General features: G+C 45.9%; 1 protein-coding gene across 1 annotated transcript; it reads right to left on the bottom strand.

Moving 5' to 3' along the window:
• Window positions 1-345: 345 nt before the first annotated feature.
• On the bottom strand, window positions 346-14,507 carry LOC309519739 (eosinophil peroxidase-like). Its single transcript, XM_082200860.1, has 10 exons — window positions 14,375-14,507; window positions 13,841-13,970; window positions 12,551-12,757; window positions 9,799-10,117; window positions 6,592-6,752; window positions 5,335-5,578; window positions 3,474-3,647; window positions 2,490-2,727; window positions 1,305-1,510; window positions 346-455 (listed from the first exon to the last, which is right to left on the bottom strand). Exons 1-10 carry the CDS (start codon window positions 14,479-14,481, stop codon window positions 436-438), a joined length of 1,806 nt encoding a protein of 601 aa, XP_082056986.1. The 5' UTR covers window positions 14,482-14,507; the 3' UTR covers window positions 346-435.
• Between the last annotated feature and the right edge of the window lie 2,912 nt (window positions 14,508-17,419).

The following is a 17,419-nucleotide window of genomic DNA, read 5'->3' as shown; positions in this document are numbered from 1 at the left end:
GACCAGTTAGGGGTGTCTGTATCTGCTGCCCCCAATACATTTTTTGTTTTGAAAAAGTGTCTATACAGAGAGTTTTCTTTCTGAAGACAGAAAACAGCCTCATGCCATCATAATCATAACCGTAACCCCAACTTATTTCGAGCCATTTCAACCACCCAGGTAGCTGTAATTTAGCAACATCGTGCATGTCTCGTTGAGGTGGAAACAAATGGATCTATCACACAGCAACTGCTTTATTCTGGATCTTTGTTGCGAAAAGCAAGGTTGGGTAGGACTCCCCCTGCCCATGCGTATTTCCAAAACAGCAGGTGGGATGTGAGCAGGGGCAGGAATTTTCATTGGATATTTCATTGAATTTTCATTGCAGCCAAGCAAAGGCCTTTCTTCTTTCTTAGGGATGCAGGTCCCAGGTCTAGATCCACAGGAGCACCGTCCTCAACAAGAGCCATCTGCAGCTAAGAGAAGAAGGGGAGAAAGAGGATCAAAAGCGCTCCCTCCCCAGAGAGATGCTGAAGATGCACTTCTTTGCCCCGGCTGTCAGGGGCTGGTCTGAATCAGATGTCAGAGACTGGCCTGACTCCGAAGATGAAGGAATGCAGGCACAGACAGAGCAGCCTCTGACAGAGGAGGAGGATGAGGATTCCCCCCCCCCCACCTTACACGTTCCCAGAAGCAGAGAGACCAGCAGATTCAGAGGCTGCTCAGCCAGGGGAAGAGCTGGACAGTTTTGAGATAGTAGCTAGGCAACCAGGAGGGAGGGAGCCTTTGGGAGATTCTTAAATCGAGAGTGGCGGGGAAGTCCCTCCCTCCTCTAGAACTTGGAGGACTGAAAGGGAACAACGGAAGCTCAGGGGAGGGACAGGTGGCCAGTGGTGCACTTCTTGCTGCGGAAGGGGACAGGACTCAGAGTGAGCAACTGCCATCTGTGGGGAGGGCGGCCTGATGTTGCTCTCAGTATGCTGTTGTAAATACAACAGACTATAAACCTGACAAAGGCTCGTTACTTCTTATTGGAAGCTACTGGAGGGGAAGGGGAAACTGACACTGGCTTTTGACCCTTTATTTTAGATAGATAGATGACAGATAGATAAAGATACCGGTTCTGTGTACCATTGAGTACCACCAGAAAAAAAAGCACTGGTGATCATGATAGTAAGTTATGCCCCTGTAAACTCCAAGCATTTGGAAAATGAGGAAGTGGAAGGCGGAGGACCAAGGCTCCCGTGGTCAAATCCAGCAAGCATTTAGTTGCATTGGGAGCCTGTGGGACTCCCTGCCACATATCCCTCTCCATTGACACTCACAGTCACAAGTGCACTTCCAGGCAAAGAGGCTGAGCCTCGGGACGGTGCTGCAGGGGACAAAATCCCGGGGGTAGCTGTTGGCCCGGAAGACATTGCGTGGCACCTCCCGGATGTTGGTGTTTTCACAGATTATGTGAGCCAGTGAGACTCGGTTGAGGGCCTGGAGCTGCGATGGGGTGAAGACGCCGGGATTCTCATAATAGAATCTGAGGGGAAAGAGAAAAGGGGTCAGTGCCCTAGCGCCTGGCACCATTAAAATAAAAGGAGAGCCTGCTGGATCAGGCCAAAAGGGGCCCATCTAGAAGTGGGGATCAGATCTCACTGGGCACTCCCAAAGCTGAGCCATACTGACCAATCTCCTTGTTAAATCTAGATTATAAAACCTCTCCGGTCCTTCTGGTCCATAGATTTAAAATCTGGGTTTGTTCGAGGGTGAAGAATTACTGATTCAATAAGGATTTTTTAAAAAAACATTCTTCCTTTCAGCAGGAAAACATCATCCACTTTAGCAAGCTTCACACTTGATATTTTTAAAGCATTTGATTGCATAGAACCAAATTATTTAATGGAAGTAGTTAAGAAATTTGGATCTGGCCCAAAATTTGTAAAAGCTTTGGAAGGTATTTATTATAGATTACTGTAATTACCTCATGATTAGGTACCGTAAAATAATATGTTTAGTATTTTACACACACACACACATCCCTGCCACGACCCTATTTTTGATAGTCGTGTCATGTTTACACATGTGTACACATTTATGTGCGTACAATTTTGTAACAAGAAAATAAACAATATTTCCTAAAAAACATTTTTGTGCACACAAGCCTACACAGACATGTAGAATGTTGCAGTATATTTTAATCTATTTTTCACTTATTGCTGATTTTATCTTTCATATGCTTTAAATAATGGTTTTTAATTTTTTTCCTTTTTTGTAAACTACTTTGAGGGTGTTTTTTTTGTTTTATATAGATTTTATGAAAATAAATTAAAAGTAAAACAAAATAACCATCTCCTGCTGGGCTTGCCACTAGTTTATGGGCTGTAATTTGCTTGCCTTTGTGATGAAATGGCTTCTGCTTAATTTAGAAGGAAAGTGACGGGTGTACGTAAGCTACTTAGGAAGACCAGTCGATTGAAAGAGAAAATCACAGAGGTTCTGGGCTTCCTCTGCCTGCTCACCTGTCACCGGTCCGAGTCCTTCGGAACTGGTCTCCGATGATGCATGCAAAGGTAGGACCAACTCTGCCATTCCGGACCAAAGGCTCTGCCACGCCCCCAACCCAGAGGTCAATGTTGTTGGGGGTCTTGTAAAGGCTCATAAACTTCTTGGCCACATTGCGGTTCTGGATGACGGCAGCGAGTTCGTTCTCATTCTGGGGTTGGGAAAGGCCGCAGAGTTGCCGCCAGGCATTGTAACCTGCAGGACAAGCACCAATATCAAATGCTGGGTTCATTTCAAGGCATCTGACGTGCAAAAGAGGCACTCTAGCACAGGCAAAGAAGAGCGGAGTGGGGTTTTAGAGGGGCCTTGTTGTTGTAATGCAGCCAACCCAAGGGGTGGGACCCCTTCCCTGGCATACAGTCTGCCAGGAAGTTTACTTTTGCTAGGGAATGGGAGCACGATAGCAACAACCCTCCCCACCTGCGGTTTCCAGCAACTGATATTCAGAGGCATCCTGCTTCTGATGGTGGAGACAGAGCATAGCTATTGTGGAAAGAGGGGAACAAAGAGTTCCATAGCGCTTCCTCCCAAGGTGGGGTGTGTGACCTAGCTAAGCCTGACAGGACAGCTTACTCTATGGTCTTAACCCCTTCATGCATTAATTAGAGTTAAACACGTTGGTTATATCCCACAAGAAGGCTGTTGGGATGTGAAGAGAGGGCTGTTCTGCTCAGCTCCTGCTTGTGGGCTTCCCATCTGTCAACCAACCATCAGGGCAACTGTGGGGCCACAGGATGCCGGTCCAGATGGGCCATTGCTCTGATCCTGCAGGCTCTCCCTAGGTTCTTTGGTGCAGAGTCTCTCTGTCTTCACTGGCCTCCCATACCCATCTCCTGAGAGTTTCTCAAGAGGCTGGCTGATGAGTCTTTCAGACATTTCTCTGCACCGGCTGGTCCTTGAGCAACAGTCTCCAACATCTGTGCATGCTCTGCTTGCCTTACCTGGGAGGCCGTGATCTCGGCCTCGCTGCATGTTGAGGGAGGGCAAATCCAGTCCACTGCCATTCCTGATCTGTTCAAAGAGTTTGTCCCTGAGAGCATCCACCACCAACTGGTCCGGCCTCACCAGTTTGGCTGGCTTACCCAAGAGGCCTCGGATAAGCGGGTCAATACCTCCTGGAAGAACAAAACATCTGCTTGCAAAATTATGGCTCACAGGCACATTTAGCTGCTGCCTGAGGGACCTCCGTCTCCCCCCACCTGCTGGACCTGTAGCCTCTACTGGATTTCCAGACCACAACCTGCCTGCAGCTGTGCAAGTAGGGCACATTTTAGAGTTGGAAGGGACCACAAGGATCATCTAGCCCAGCCTTTCTCAACCTGTGGGTCCCCAGATGTTGTTGAACTACAACTCCCATCACCCCTATCTAGCAAGGCCAGAGCTCAGGGATGATGGGAGTTGTAGTCCAACAACATCTGGGGACCCATAGGTTGAGAACTGCTGATCCAACCCAACTCCCTGCAATGCAGGAATCTTTCACCCAACATGGGGCTTGAACCCACAACCTTGGGATTAAGTGTCTCATGCTCTACCAACTGAACTATCCTGCAAGGTTTAACCACTGATTGATGCTACAGCAAGCCCCTTTGAAGCTGGCCTGAAAGAAGGGATTTGACTCCAGTTTGCTTCCTGCCAACAGAGGAAGCAAATGCCCTCAACTGCTCAGGCGAGGTCCTGACAGCGAGCCCTGCTTACCGAGGAAGAATCGGGACCTCACTTTTGCCCACTCCTGATGTCACACACAATCTCAGCTATGGAGGGTATGTGCTTTGGGGAGATTCGCCATGCGCATCAAAACTAGGACCTTTGCCGGCCAAACTTGGCCTGTGGCCTGGAGGTTCCTGCACTGCTAAGTGTACGGGCTGGCACATATGGGGAGAAGTACCCTAGCCTCAATCGACGCTCTTTCTGCAATTTGAGATAGATGGAAAAATCATACTGAAAATACCATGTGACGGGGGAAGGACGAGATGATGGAGCTGCATATTCTACAGGGCTCACGGGGGCAGGGAGGAGAGAGGAAGAAAAAGAAGCCTCTTTCACGGAGGAAGAAAACTCTGGAGGAATTAGAGGGTGGCTTTTGACACAGAACTCCCCAAGGGCACTTTGGGCTCCGGAAAAGGGCTGCTGAGAATGGAATCGGAGAGAAATATTTTGCCAACCCCCTTCCCCAGTACAGTCGTACCTTGGATCCTGAACTCCTTGTGAGTCAAACATTTTGGCTCCTGAACGCCTCAAACCTGGAAGTGAGTGTTCCGGTTTGCAAACATTCTTTGGAACCCAAACATCCACCCAAGCTTCCTGCAGCCAATCGGAAGCTGAACCTTGGTTTCCAAACATTTTGGAAGTCGAATGGACTACCAGAACGATTCTGTTCAACTTCCCAGGTACGACCGTATTAAGATCCTAATGACTAATATCAATAATATAAGCACCCACAAACTAGTTGCTGAGCTGGTGATACGCTTTAAACGTTAACCTTGTACGTGTAGCACAACAAAATGCATATCACACAACAACTTTGTTGTAGTTGCATGATCTTCCCTTACAAAAACATACAGATGTGATGGCGCATAATACGACAAGGCTGCACCGCCGTACAGTCAAATCACAAGTCTGCAGTCTGCAAGTCTTTATTCAGAATGGTGTGTACATTGAGCATGAAACGCATTATTTTGTTAAGAATGACATAAAACGTATGCAAAATGGTTGGGCCCCAGGACCTCTTTCGGACTTCAGGGCCCCGGAAGTTTGCACCGCCTTCCCCCCTCCTCTTCTTGGACTTGCCCAAGAGGGACATACCTTGCTGAACGATTCTCCATGAAGCAAAAAATTCCTTCTCGAGCGGGGTCTCGCTTTGAAGCTGGTAGTGGCTATCCAAGCGAAACACCACGGGCTGCACTGAGGCATGCCAAAAACGGAAGGCGTTGCTGAAGGAGCTGGCGATTCGCGGGTCCACGGAGTCATTGTAGCCCGTGCTGCGACCCACAAAATGAGGGAATGCGTCACCCAGGAGGGCCGGCAGGTATTCGCTATAGGTGATTTTCTGGAATGTAGAAGCAGAGGAGAACGTGAAGAGAAACACACACTGATGTTCTCCCTTAAAACATACTCAAAGAAACCAAAACAGCACAGGCGTAGTGATCCCAGTAGGTCTTGTCCCAATGAGGCAGTTGCAGGGACTGAGGGTCACCACCTTCCCACAGCTGCCTAAGTCCCCTCCAGGGTTTCTCTCAAGCAATATGAGACTGCACCTGTGTGTCTGACTTTGCTCTTCTTGCTTCATGCCTCTTCTGGTCCTGGGAGACTGAGGGTGGGGGCAAGGAAGGGAGCTTATAGTAGCAGGAAGGAGAGACACCCATGCCTCTTCACCAGCCAGACTGCCTCCTCTCCTGCCTCTGCTTCTAATCCTGGGATCTTTTCTGCCACAGACTCTTCTTGCTCACCAAGCCCTCCCAGTCTGCTCCGTCTTCTCCCTTGGACCGCTCATTGCCATCCTACTGACAATCCCCAGGCTCTGAGCCTTCTTCTCCTGGGGGTTCCCTTGGGGGTTCCCCAGTTGGTGCCTCCAACCCTTCCTCTGCATCTAGCCAGTCCATGTCACTGGGATGTGGCTTGAAGATGGTGTACAGGCCCTTCCACTCCTCAGTTTATCTCCACAACAACCCTGTGAGGCAGATTAGGCTGGGAGGCAGTGACTGGCTCCAGGTAGAGTAGAGATTTAAACCCTGGCCTCCCAGGTCCAAATAGCCTGAAACTCTAACCACTACACTACACTGCCTTTCTGTCAAGCTTAAACTCCGCTCACTCTGCATACCAAAAAGGGTTTCAGTAGGTGATTGACCTAGTTATTCCAAGAGAATCCCACATGAACAGAGGTTGGTCTTGGTGGGTAAGAGAGATAAGAATCTACCCCACCCGCCATACCTCTCCACAGCTAGCTCACCCCATCCCAAACTCATGAACATCAGTAGTCTGGACTGAACACAAACCGGCCTTGCATCTTGACAAGACCTGGCCTCATTCTTAGCGTCACAGGGCTGCTGTCTCAACCAGTACCTGAATTACTGCTCCATTGATTTTCCGGGCTATGTTGTAGATGGTGTCTGAATCCATGTGCGGATTCAGCATCTTCAGCTGAGAGGCCATGCGGTTGTGGAACCTCATGAAGAGCGTCTGCAAGGCAGTTAGACCCGGCATCTCGTTGACACGATTGTCCCCTTGAAGACCCCAGAGAAGAAGGAAGTGTTGTTAGATCCAACCAGCCACCTTGTGCTTGTAAGAAACAACTTGGAAAGCACAGGGTCTCTGCAGGGACAGCATTTTAGCAAGACTTCGTCTATCTATCATCTATCTATCTATCTATCTATCTATCTATCTATCTATCTCTATCTATCAATCAATCATCTACTGTATCTATCTATCTATCTATCTATCTATCTATCTATCTATCTATCTATCATCTATCTATCTATCATCTATCTATCTATCTATCTATCTATCTATCTATCTATCTATCATCTATCTATCTATCTATCTACCTACCTACCCATATATTATTATTATTATTATTATTATTATTATTATTATTATTATTATATCCCACCTTTTCCCCAGAAAGGGACTCAAGGTGGTTTATACAAATTGAAACAATGCAGATAAAAGACAAGAAGATAAATATATATAAAAGATAAATCAATAAGAGATAATTAAAGTCTTTTTTGTTTTTGTTTTGTTTCTTTGCCTTTTTTGTTTTTGGTAAAAAAATAAGAAAGCAAAAACCAAACAAAAAGAGGTAATTAAACTCTAATAGAATTAAAACAATACAAAATTCATATTAAAATGCAAATAATAAAAACAGTACAGCACTATCAAAAGTCCTCCCTTAAAAAACAGCCAGTCCTCAAAGTCCTGGCAGAATAAAACAATCTTCACCTGCCAGCAGAAGGACAACAAGGAAGGAGCCAGTCTAGCTTCTCTAGGGAGGGAATCCCAAAGTCTGGAAGCAGCCACTGAGAGCCTAAAGGCCCTTTTTTGAGTCCCCATTAAGCATGCCTGGCCCCATGGGTTATCTGCCCCTTCAAAGCAGGAACCACAGCTAAGGAATCCCTGGCAGATGATTGTCCAACCTCTGTTTAGAAACCTACGAGGAAGGAGATTCCACCAGTGTCCAAGGTAGACCTGTTGAAAATCTACTACCACCTGGAAGTTCTTCCTAATGTTTAGTGTCTTTTCTTGACATTTTAATCCCTTGGTTGAGGTCCTATCCCCTGGAGCAGCAGAAAACAAGCTTGCTCCATCCACCTTCCATGTGACGACAGCCCTTCAGATATTTGAAGATGGCTTCCTAATATCTCTCAGTCTTCTTGTCTCCAGGCAAAACATACCCAGCTCCCTCAGCTCTTCCTGGCAGGTTTCCAGAGGAGCATAGCTGAGTGGGAGAGCACCTGCTCTGCATGCAGCAGGTCCTGGGTTCAAATCCCCAATGTCATCTCCAGGTAGGGTTGCCTGAAATCCTGGAGAGCAACTGCCAGTCAGTGTAGGGCAGGGGTCAGCAACCTAAGGCCCATGGGGGTCCTTTAACTGGCCCACAAACTGCTCCCAAACCAAGCTGCCTGCTCAGTGAGTTCACGTGCGCTGTGCTAAACCAGCGTGATGCGGGGATTCACTTCTGCATTGCTGAAAATTGTGTCTGCGCAAGCACTGGAAATCGCAGGCACATGCGTGATCTGGCCCATGGAGGGATCTCCACTGGAGTGAACCTGCCCAGGCAAGGTAAACCTTGCCAACCCCTGGTGTAGGGCAATACAGTGGTACCTCAGGTTAAGTACTTAATTCGTTCCGGAGGCCATGAAGCTCATTGGGGGTGACTGTGAGGGGTCAGTCACTGCCTCTCAGCCCAAGTATTGCACTTGGGCAAAAAAAATGAGAGGCACAAATACAAGATGGGTGACACCTGGCTTGAGAGCAGTACACGTGAAAAGGATCTAGGAGTCTTGGTTGACCACAAACTTGACATGAGCCAACAGTGTGACGTGGCAGCTAAAAAAGCCAATGCAATTCTGGGCTGCATCAATAGGAGTATAGCATCTAGATCAAGGGAAGTAATAGTGCCACTGTATTCTGCTCTGGTCAGACCACACCTGGAGTACTGTGTCCAGTTCTGGGCACCACAATTCAAGAAGGACACTGACAAACTGGAACGTGTCCAGAGGAGGGCAACCAAAATGGTCAAAGGCCTGGAAACGATGCCTTATGAGGAACGGCTAAGGGAGCTGGGCATGTTTAGCCTGGAGAAGAGGAGGTTAAGGGGTGATATGATAGCCATGTTCAAATATATAAAAGGATGTCACATAGAGGAGGGAGAAAGGTTGTTTTCTGCTGCTCCGGAGAAGCGGACACGGAGCAATGGATCCAAACTACAAGAAAGAAGATTCCACCTAAACATTAGGAAGAACTTCCTGACAGTAAGAGCTGTTTGACAGTGGAATTTGCTGCCAAGGAGTGTGGTGGAGTCTCCTTCTTTGGAGGTCTTTAAGCAGAGGCTTGACAACCATGTGTCAGGAGTGCTCTGATGGTGTTTCCTGCTTGGCAGGGGGTTGGACTCGATGGCCCTTGTGGTCTCTTCCAACTCTATGATTCTAGGATTCTATGATTCAACCTACCTCACAGGGTTAGAAAATTGTAACGCAATACAGTGGTACCTTGGGTTAAGTACTTAATTTGTTCCGGAGGTCTGTACTTAACCTGAAACTGTTCTTAACCTGAAGCATGACTTTAGCTAATGGGGCCTCCCGCTGCCGCTGCGCCGTCAGAGCACGATTTCTGCTGTCATCCTGAAGCAAAGTTCTTACCCGAGGTACTATTTCTGGGTTAGCGGAGTCTGCAACCTGAAGAGTATGTAACCTGAAGCGTATGTAACCCGAGGTACCACTGTACTGAGCTAGATTGACTTGTGGTTTGACTCAGTAGAAAATACCTTCTTTTTCAAATCAAGAACAATGAGGACCGGAATCTTACTTGGTCTTTAGCCAAACGACCAGAGCTCTGTGACAGAACATCTGCCTTACACGCAGAATCAGCCCTTCATTTAGAATCATGAGGACTAGCATGTTGGTTTATTTTAAAGGACATGACCATAGCTCTGTGCAGGGAGAAGGTCCTAGGAAGGGTGGGAGTATCCCCTCTTTTGAAACCCTGGAGAGCCCTTGCTGCCAGTCAGTGCGAAACAGGGGTCTGATTCAGTATAAAAATAAACAGACCTACCTGCAAAGAAACAGGGGATCTTTGCTGTCGTGTTGGTTTTATTGCAGAGCTCTGGGAAGCCTGGTGGGTTGCCAAAAGGGAGGTAGGCCAGCCCTTTGTCTGTGTAGTTCAGGTTGACAGCCAGCAGCCCTTGGTTGCTTGAGGTGTTCCTCAGTTGCCTTGCCCAGTCGACTTCGCTGGCGTAGACCATGCTGGCATCAAGGAAGGACGTCAGAGCGTTGATCTGGTTGCGCATGGCGTAGCCCCCGTTGCAGGCGGGGGTCGTTCTCGTGAAGGGCATACAGCCTTCGGGGTCTTTCACCGGGTCATTAGGAGGGATCTGCAGCCCCACAAAATAGTAATTTTTAAAAAATGAAACGGAGAGCCAGTCTAGTGGTTAGAGTGGCAGACTATGACCTGGGAGGCCTGGGTTCGAATCCTCCCCACAATGGCCATGGGGGTGATGTTTGGCTTTCAGCCTAGGCTACTTCACACAACCCTGTTGGGAGGATAAAATGGGGAGGAGAACTATGTACACCACCTTGAGATCCTTGGAGGAAAGGTGGGATAATAATAATAATAATAATAATAATAATAATAATAATAATAATAATGTATGTGACCTTCAATCTGGCTCCCAGTACGTTTCCACACACAATTCAAAGTGTTGGCGCTGACCTTTAAACCCTAAACGGCCTCGGTCCAGTATATCTGAAGGAGCGTCTCCACCCCCATCATTCTGCCCGGAAACTGAGGTCCAGCTCTGAGGGCCTTCTGGAAGTTCCCTCACTGCGAGAAGCCAAGTTACAGGGAATCAGGCAGAGGGCCTTCTCAGTAGTGGCACCCGCCCTGCGGAACGCCTTCCCACCAGATGTCAAAGAGATCGACAACTACCAGACTTTTAGAAGACATCTGAAGGCAGCCCTGTTTAGGGAAGCTTTTAATGTTGAATAGACTGCTGCATTTTAATATTCTGTTGAAAGCCACCCAGTGTGGCTGGGGAAACCCAGCCAGATGGGCGGGGTATAAATTATTATTATTATTATTATTATTATTATTATTATTATTATTATTATCTGTGATCACACAGGGTGGGGGGCTGGTCCATGCAGAGTCTTGTTAGAATAAAGTTATAAACTCAAACAAAATAGCAGCTGGTCCCTGGTGCCCCCCCCCCAGCCAGCTTAGTCTTCTGAGGCCCTGGGCAAGTGTATTTGGCTGCCCACCCCCTCTGCACAGGCCTGGTGGGGCTTCCCTTCATTTTTTTTTTAATATGAATTTTTTATTAGTTTTACAAAAAAAAATAAAAATTAAAACAATACAAACATATAAAAAAAAACATACAAACACGTATAATTTCATAACCTTTTTTCCATAAACCTTGCTTCTTGGACTCCCCCATACCTCCCCTTTCTGCATCCCAATGTCCCAAGTTTTTCCAGCAACTTCCAAATTAGTTTATCAAACATATATCTTCTGAATCTTTCCTTCAGTCTAATCTTATGTCGCTGTAACCCTTTCTTTCTCAAAACCTCGACATTCTAACATTCTAACAGTTTATAATAGTCCTTAAGATAAGTTTTAAATTTCTTCCATTCTTCTTCCGCCGTCTCCTTTCCCCTGGTCGCGGATTCTGCCGGGGTGGGGCTTCCCTTGTCTAAGCTCAACACCAGCCCCTGCAACAACTGCCATGAAGTCTCCGCTCGAGAGAGAGGAAATTCCTGAGCTCGTCAACCTTTACAGGCCGGTTACCGCATTTGGCATTGTGGTGGGTGGGGGAGGGGGGAGCATCCTGGGGGCCAGTCACAAAATGGCTGCCATTGGGGAGGGTGTGTGGCCTAACCCATCAATCAATCAAAATACAGATAAAAATAAAAATAAATACCCTACATGGACAGTCAAAAAATATTTTCTGGAACAGTTACCTATTGAGTTGTTTCTTGGTTTTTTTTTATAACATTTTTTATATGTACGGATAAAATTGTTGCAGAAGCCGCTTTGATACGTTGTATGAAATTGTGATCTACAAGTATATTTTTCTACAAACATAAAATAAAATTTAACACACAGTCAGAAAACAACCCGCTGCCACATCTAAAAGGGCCCGAAAAAGTGGCAGAGCCACAAAATGGTAGTTGGCGTGTGCCCCCCACCTCCTCAGCCCCCAGAGAGAAGCTCTTTGCACCTCTCCTCTGTTCAGAGACCAAAAAGGGAGGGTAGGGGTCCAATTCTGGCACCCAGTGATATTGTGCTGTGTTTCAATTATGGATTATTATTATTATTATTTATCATTTTTAAGGAGGTGCATGCAATGTAGGAGAAGCCGACTCAGTGCAAGCAGGAGGTGAGCAGGAACAGCAAAGAGTTTCTTGCTCTTTGTGGATTTTGGAGGGGATACAGTGGTACCTCTGGTTACATACTTAATTCGTTCCGGCTGTTCGTTCTTAACCTGAAACTGTTCTTAACCTGAAGCACCACTTTAACTAATGGGGCCTCCTGCTGCTGCTGCGCCACCGGAGCACAATTTCTGTTCTCATCCTGAAGCAAAGTTCTTAACCTGAGGTACTATTTCTAGGTTAGCGGAGTTTGTAACCTGAAGCGTATGTAACCCGAGGTACCACTGTATTTAGAGAGACCTTTCGTGGGTGACACAGGGGAGGTGCCGGCAGGCCCACTGCATCCTGCTGGTGCCGTGTCGGGGATCCCTGGACTACTGTATCAGACAGGTTGCGTTTCTGGAAAAGGGTAGAACGAACCCTGGACTTTTACGCACCTTGATGGGGAAGCAAGGGGGTGCCTTTGCGCAAGTGTTTTCACAGTCTGCTCTTTTGCTGAAGGCGAAAGTGTCCGTGTTACTGGGCCCAAAATTCAAGTCGTGCTCAATAAACTGGCCAAATTGCACGGACATGAACGATCGGGATGGGTCGTCGGTGAGTCTTTGGTCGTTGAAGGCGACAATCTGGTTGGATACGTCCCGGACCTGCAGCAGACGTTACCAAGACATAACAGAGGAACAGATCTTGGTTGCCGATTCCAAGCGCCAAGGCTGATGGTTGTAAACTTGCGGACCCTGAGCCTGGACACCCCCAAAAGGCCTCACCCTGATCCAGATTCACTGAAGGGGCCAAAAACACCCCGGCAGTCAAAGTTCAGAAGCTAAAGCGAGGGCAGAATGCGGCAGCACAGTTGCTGGCAGGAGTTAGACCTTGTCAGCCTGTAGCACCGCTGCTCAGAGATCTGCACTGTCTGCTGATTTGTTACCAGGCTAAATTAATAGCTGTGATTCCTGCATTGCAGGGGGTTGGGCTAGATGACCCTTGGGGTCCCTACCTACTTTACAGTTCTATGATTCTATGATAGAAGAACACAGATTATAACATGCATTATGATAGGGGCCACTTTCCTATCTGCTTTGCCACCTTCCCCCTCTTTCCTTAAAACCCTTCCCTGCCCCCCGCTTGGGCTCCAAAAATGGCCCAGAGGACACCCAAGTAAAATGTTCAAAAATAAAATAAAATAAAAAAGGCTTCTGATCTTCTGTCTGTCACTTACATAAAAGGAATTATTCAAAACCTTCACTCCAGAATGATATCCAACCGATCTACAATCTGTTAGGCAATAATACTTATTAACCCAAATATCTCAAATTAATTCATTTTACTTTCCACACAAAAAGTCCAAAAGGGCTTCTCTAATTATTGTTATTAATAAATGTGTCAGCAATGGTTTTTCTGTAATCAAACATATCAACTTTATCTCCCATAACTTCAACAACTATTCCTCCATACTAAACAACAATAAGTCTTTCTGCCTTTGTCCACAAAAGAGTCTCTCCGCTGTGATCATATATTAAAATAATATGCCATCGTTATTTTCTTGTTATGGATTCATTAATTCACCCATTTTGTATCTTCTGTTCCCATTTCCTGTTGTCATGCTGTGGATTTCCATCCTGATTTTTTAAAAATCATCCCTTCTCTTTTCCTAAAACCCTGACCTGTTCTGAGCAACCGTTCAGAAATCCGCTTTGCAAAGCAGAGCACAGCTGGGGTTGACTCCTTACCAAGGGCAGGGGGGATCCATAATATGTCTTGTTTTCCGTCCAGCCACGCGGGAGGGATATGCCATCTTCGTACTCTTGCAGAAGCTGCCGGGCATAAGGGCGGTTGCTGGCCCCTAAGGTAGGAATCCTCCTGGAATGGTCCAGAAGGGCCACAGAGATTTATTTTTAAAAAGCAGCAAAGGGGGTGGGGGCAGAATCCTATTTTTATTTATTGCATTTAAATCCCACTTAGGGGGGAGTTCATGGTTTTTCTCCTCCGTTGTTAATGGGAGCTTTGGAAGGTGCCTTATATGGAGCCAGACTATGCTTTCATCTAGCTCAATATTGTCTACACTGATTGGCAGTAGCTCTCCAGGCCTTTTCCCCAGTCCTACTCGGAGATGCTGTCAGGGTTTGACCCTGGGACCTCCTGTCCGCAGGGCAGATGTGCTGCCTATACCACTGAACTATGGTCCTGCCTGTGAGCAGCTCACCAAATGAGTTCAGGGCTGGGCTGGGATTTTAACAGCTGACATTCTGGATATAGAAGCTTACCTGTTGTTACATTCTCCCGTAATAGTCCGGAAAGGGCTATTGAAATCACACTGCAATGGGCTCTGTTCTTGCCTGGCATAGCCAGACGCCTTGTAGATAGTTTGCATCTGGGCTGGACTGAGAACATCTGTAGCAGGAAGGAGATGGAAGAGGTCTCAGCTAGGGACACGCAAGGGTTTAATTTGTTTCATGTTTTTAAGTGAGCTGAACAGATTTACTACACCTCTTGCATTAATAAACCCAGATCGGAATTTTGTGATGCTAACATCAAAAGAGCCTGCTGGATCAGGCCAATGTTCTAGCATCCTGTTCTCACAATGGCCAACTTAGAGGCCTATGGGAATTTGCAAGAAAGACCTGAGTGCAACAGAAATTCTCCTTCCTGTGGGTTTCAGCAACTCGTATACAGACAGAGTAATGATACATCAAACCCAGGGGTCTTGGGGTCACCGAAAAACCAACCTTGTCCGATTCCTTCAAAACCAGTGCCAAAGTTTTGTAGTCGTTTTGTGGTGAAAACCCCATGTTTTGTAATGCCCCACAAAAAGAGCGCTTCATACTTCAAACCCAGGGGTTTGCAGTTAACACCCAAAAAACCAACATCATCTGAGTCACTCAAAAACGATGCTGAACTATGGCAAAGGTTTTGCAGAAAGCACATTGGGTTCGATCAATCAGTTTATTACAGTCATAGACCAGCAGTCAGAGAATAGAATATTAAGTGGATAAAAAAACCTGATAATTAAAACAGATAAAAACTAAAAACAAATAAAAACATTCAGTAAAACAGACAATTAAAACATTTTTTTTTAAAAAAGCACATTGGGTTTGATATATGAAGTACTCCATTTGTGGGGCACACAAAATGTGGGGTTTTTGCTGCAAAACAACTACAAAACTTTGGCGCTGGTTTTGAGGGGATCAGACAATGTTGGGTTTGGGGGTGTTAACTATAAACCCAGGTTTGACATATCAATTACTCTGTTTGTGGGGGTTTTTTGCTACAAAACGACTATAGAACTTTGGCACCAGTTTCAAGGCGATCCCAGATTTTGGGGTTCATAGTTAAAGAAGCTGGAGTTTATCCTTTTTGCTTCAGGATGAGAACAGAAATCGTGCTCTGGCGGCGCGGCAGCAGCAACTGGAGGCCCCATTAGCTAAAGCGGTGCTTCAGGTTAAGAACAGTTTCAGGTTAAGTACGGACCTCCGGAACGAATTAAGTACTTAATTCCTACTCGAGAGTTGAAAAGAGAAACGTGTATATTCTGCTAAGAATAACAGTTTGAAGCTAGTAGTAAATTTAAACACAACGTGTGAGTATGATAATTTTAAGGTAATAGTAAATTTGGATACAACATTTAAGTACAGAAATAATGTAGTTTCAAATATGCAGTGATATAGTACAAGGTACATAAAATACCAGTGCACAACAATTATTTTATACAAGTCTCAATGGCAGTCAAAAAGAGTCCATATTATATAAAATGAGGATAAAGAATAAAGGATCAGATAGGGCCAAAAAGGAGTATCCGGAGTGTGAATCAGAATGTACGACTCAGTAGTGGTGACCAGGACAGGGCCCTGTTTCGGAGTAAACGCCTTCTTCAGCTAGGTTTTTTGAGGATTATAAATCTGTTGGAAGTCTATATCATTTAATTCTTTTATGTTTCTTTTTCGACATGCGTCTTAGATAATTGAATCCAAGTTTTCTTGCACACAGAGAAACGTTGTGTATAATCCGAAACAGGGCCCTGCCCTGTCCTGTAGTCCAAAAGCAGCTGCAGACCCAAGTTTGGGAAACACTGCTGTAGAGGCAGCATACAAAGCAAATTTCCAGTTAAGGGCAGCAGCTAAGCCACAGAAGGTTTGGAGAGGATCCGAAGGACTCATCCCTCTGGCAGACTGTAACATGCTGCTAAGCGGGTCCCGTAAGCAAATACAGGATGCACAGCTTAGAACGATTTCAGAAGGTTGCAATTGTTCCCATGGTGGGCGGGGAGGGAAACAGAACTCAAACTGCAGAGGAACAGCTTGTGCAAAGTGATCCAGTGAGAGAGCGCGTTGCAGAAGTGCAATGCAAAACTCAGAGAAGTGGGAGTTTCAAAGGTTGTTTTTGTGTTTCATTTCATGGGTCGTTTCAACTATGTAGGCTTCCCTCTAACAGCAAAATGTTCTCCAGCGACAAAAAAGAGTGGATTTTTGGAATTGGGGGGGGGGAGAGCAGGGGAGCAGGACTGATGCCGCAGGTATTTGCACACATTGTTCAGAAACAGGTCGAATTACAGGCCTTCTGGCAGCTACAGGTTGCAACACACAGGAAATTTGAAGGTTTCCTTGAAGCAACTGAAATTCTTCTGTTGACAGATTTATCCCTGGCCATTCTGCAGAATGTTTCGGGCTGTTTGGGAGCAGTGCTGGGTTTATTGCACAAATTATGAAAACTTCCAACTGAGGACCCAGATTACAAGAGGCCTGAAACACATTTTTTTTTGTTTCGTTTGCTAAATGTAATTGCTATCTTTAAAAGGAAAACATACTCCAAATCAGACTTTACCATTCTGATATGACAATATATATATATATATATATATATATATATATATATATATATATATATGCAGGTTTTGGTGTCTTCGGGTGTCTTCCCGTGTAAGAGTCGGGGTGTCTGGGCGACGTTTCGACGAGGTCTCACTCGTCATCTTCAGGCTGGTGCTTTCGGCTTCTTGTTACTGGAACAGGCTCTGTTCCAGTAACAAGAAGCCGAAAGCACCAGCCTGAAGATGACGAGTGAGACCTCGTCGAAACGTCGCCCAGACACCCCGACTCTTACACGGGAAGACACCCGAAGACACCAAAACCTGCATTCCTGTACCCGTGAAAATCTACGAAAGCAAATATATATATATATATATATATATATATATATATATATACACACACACACACACACACACACACACACACACACACACACCTCTACTGGCTGCAGAAATATTTGTTGTTGGGTTTATAAATCTGTGCAGAAATGAGTTGTCTTATATGCTA

Source organism: Podarcis vaucheri, assembly GCF_965113315.1.
Source record: "Podarcis vaucheri genome assembly, chromosome: 15".
In the NCBI taxonomy this organism is placed as follows: Eukaryota; Metazoa; Chordata; class Lepidosauria; order Squamata; family Lacertidae; genus Podarcis; species Podarcis vaucheri.
The sequence above is the reverse complement of the archived record's forward strand: the minus strand, read 5'-3'. Positions and strand labels throughout refer to the sequence as shown.

What these genes read in the sequence shown, in the direction of transcription:
- LOC309519739 (XM_082200860.1), bottom strand. Translation starts at nt 14,481, where the DNA reads ATGCAAACTATCTACAAGGCGTCTGGCTATGCCAGGCAAGAACAGAGC. An exon ending in GATCCCCTGTTTCTTTGCAG is followed by an intron (nt 6,753 to 9,798) that starts GTAGGTCTGTTT and finishes GGGGTCTTCAAG; the next exon opens with GGGACAATCGTGTCAACGAG. An exon ending in TCAATGGAGCAGTAATTCAG is followed by an intron (nt 5,579 to 6,591) that starts GTACTGGTTGAG and finishes TCTACATTCCAG; the next exon opens with AAAATCACCTATAGCGAATA.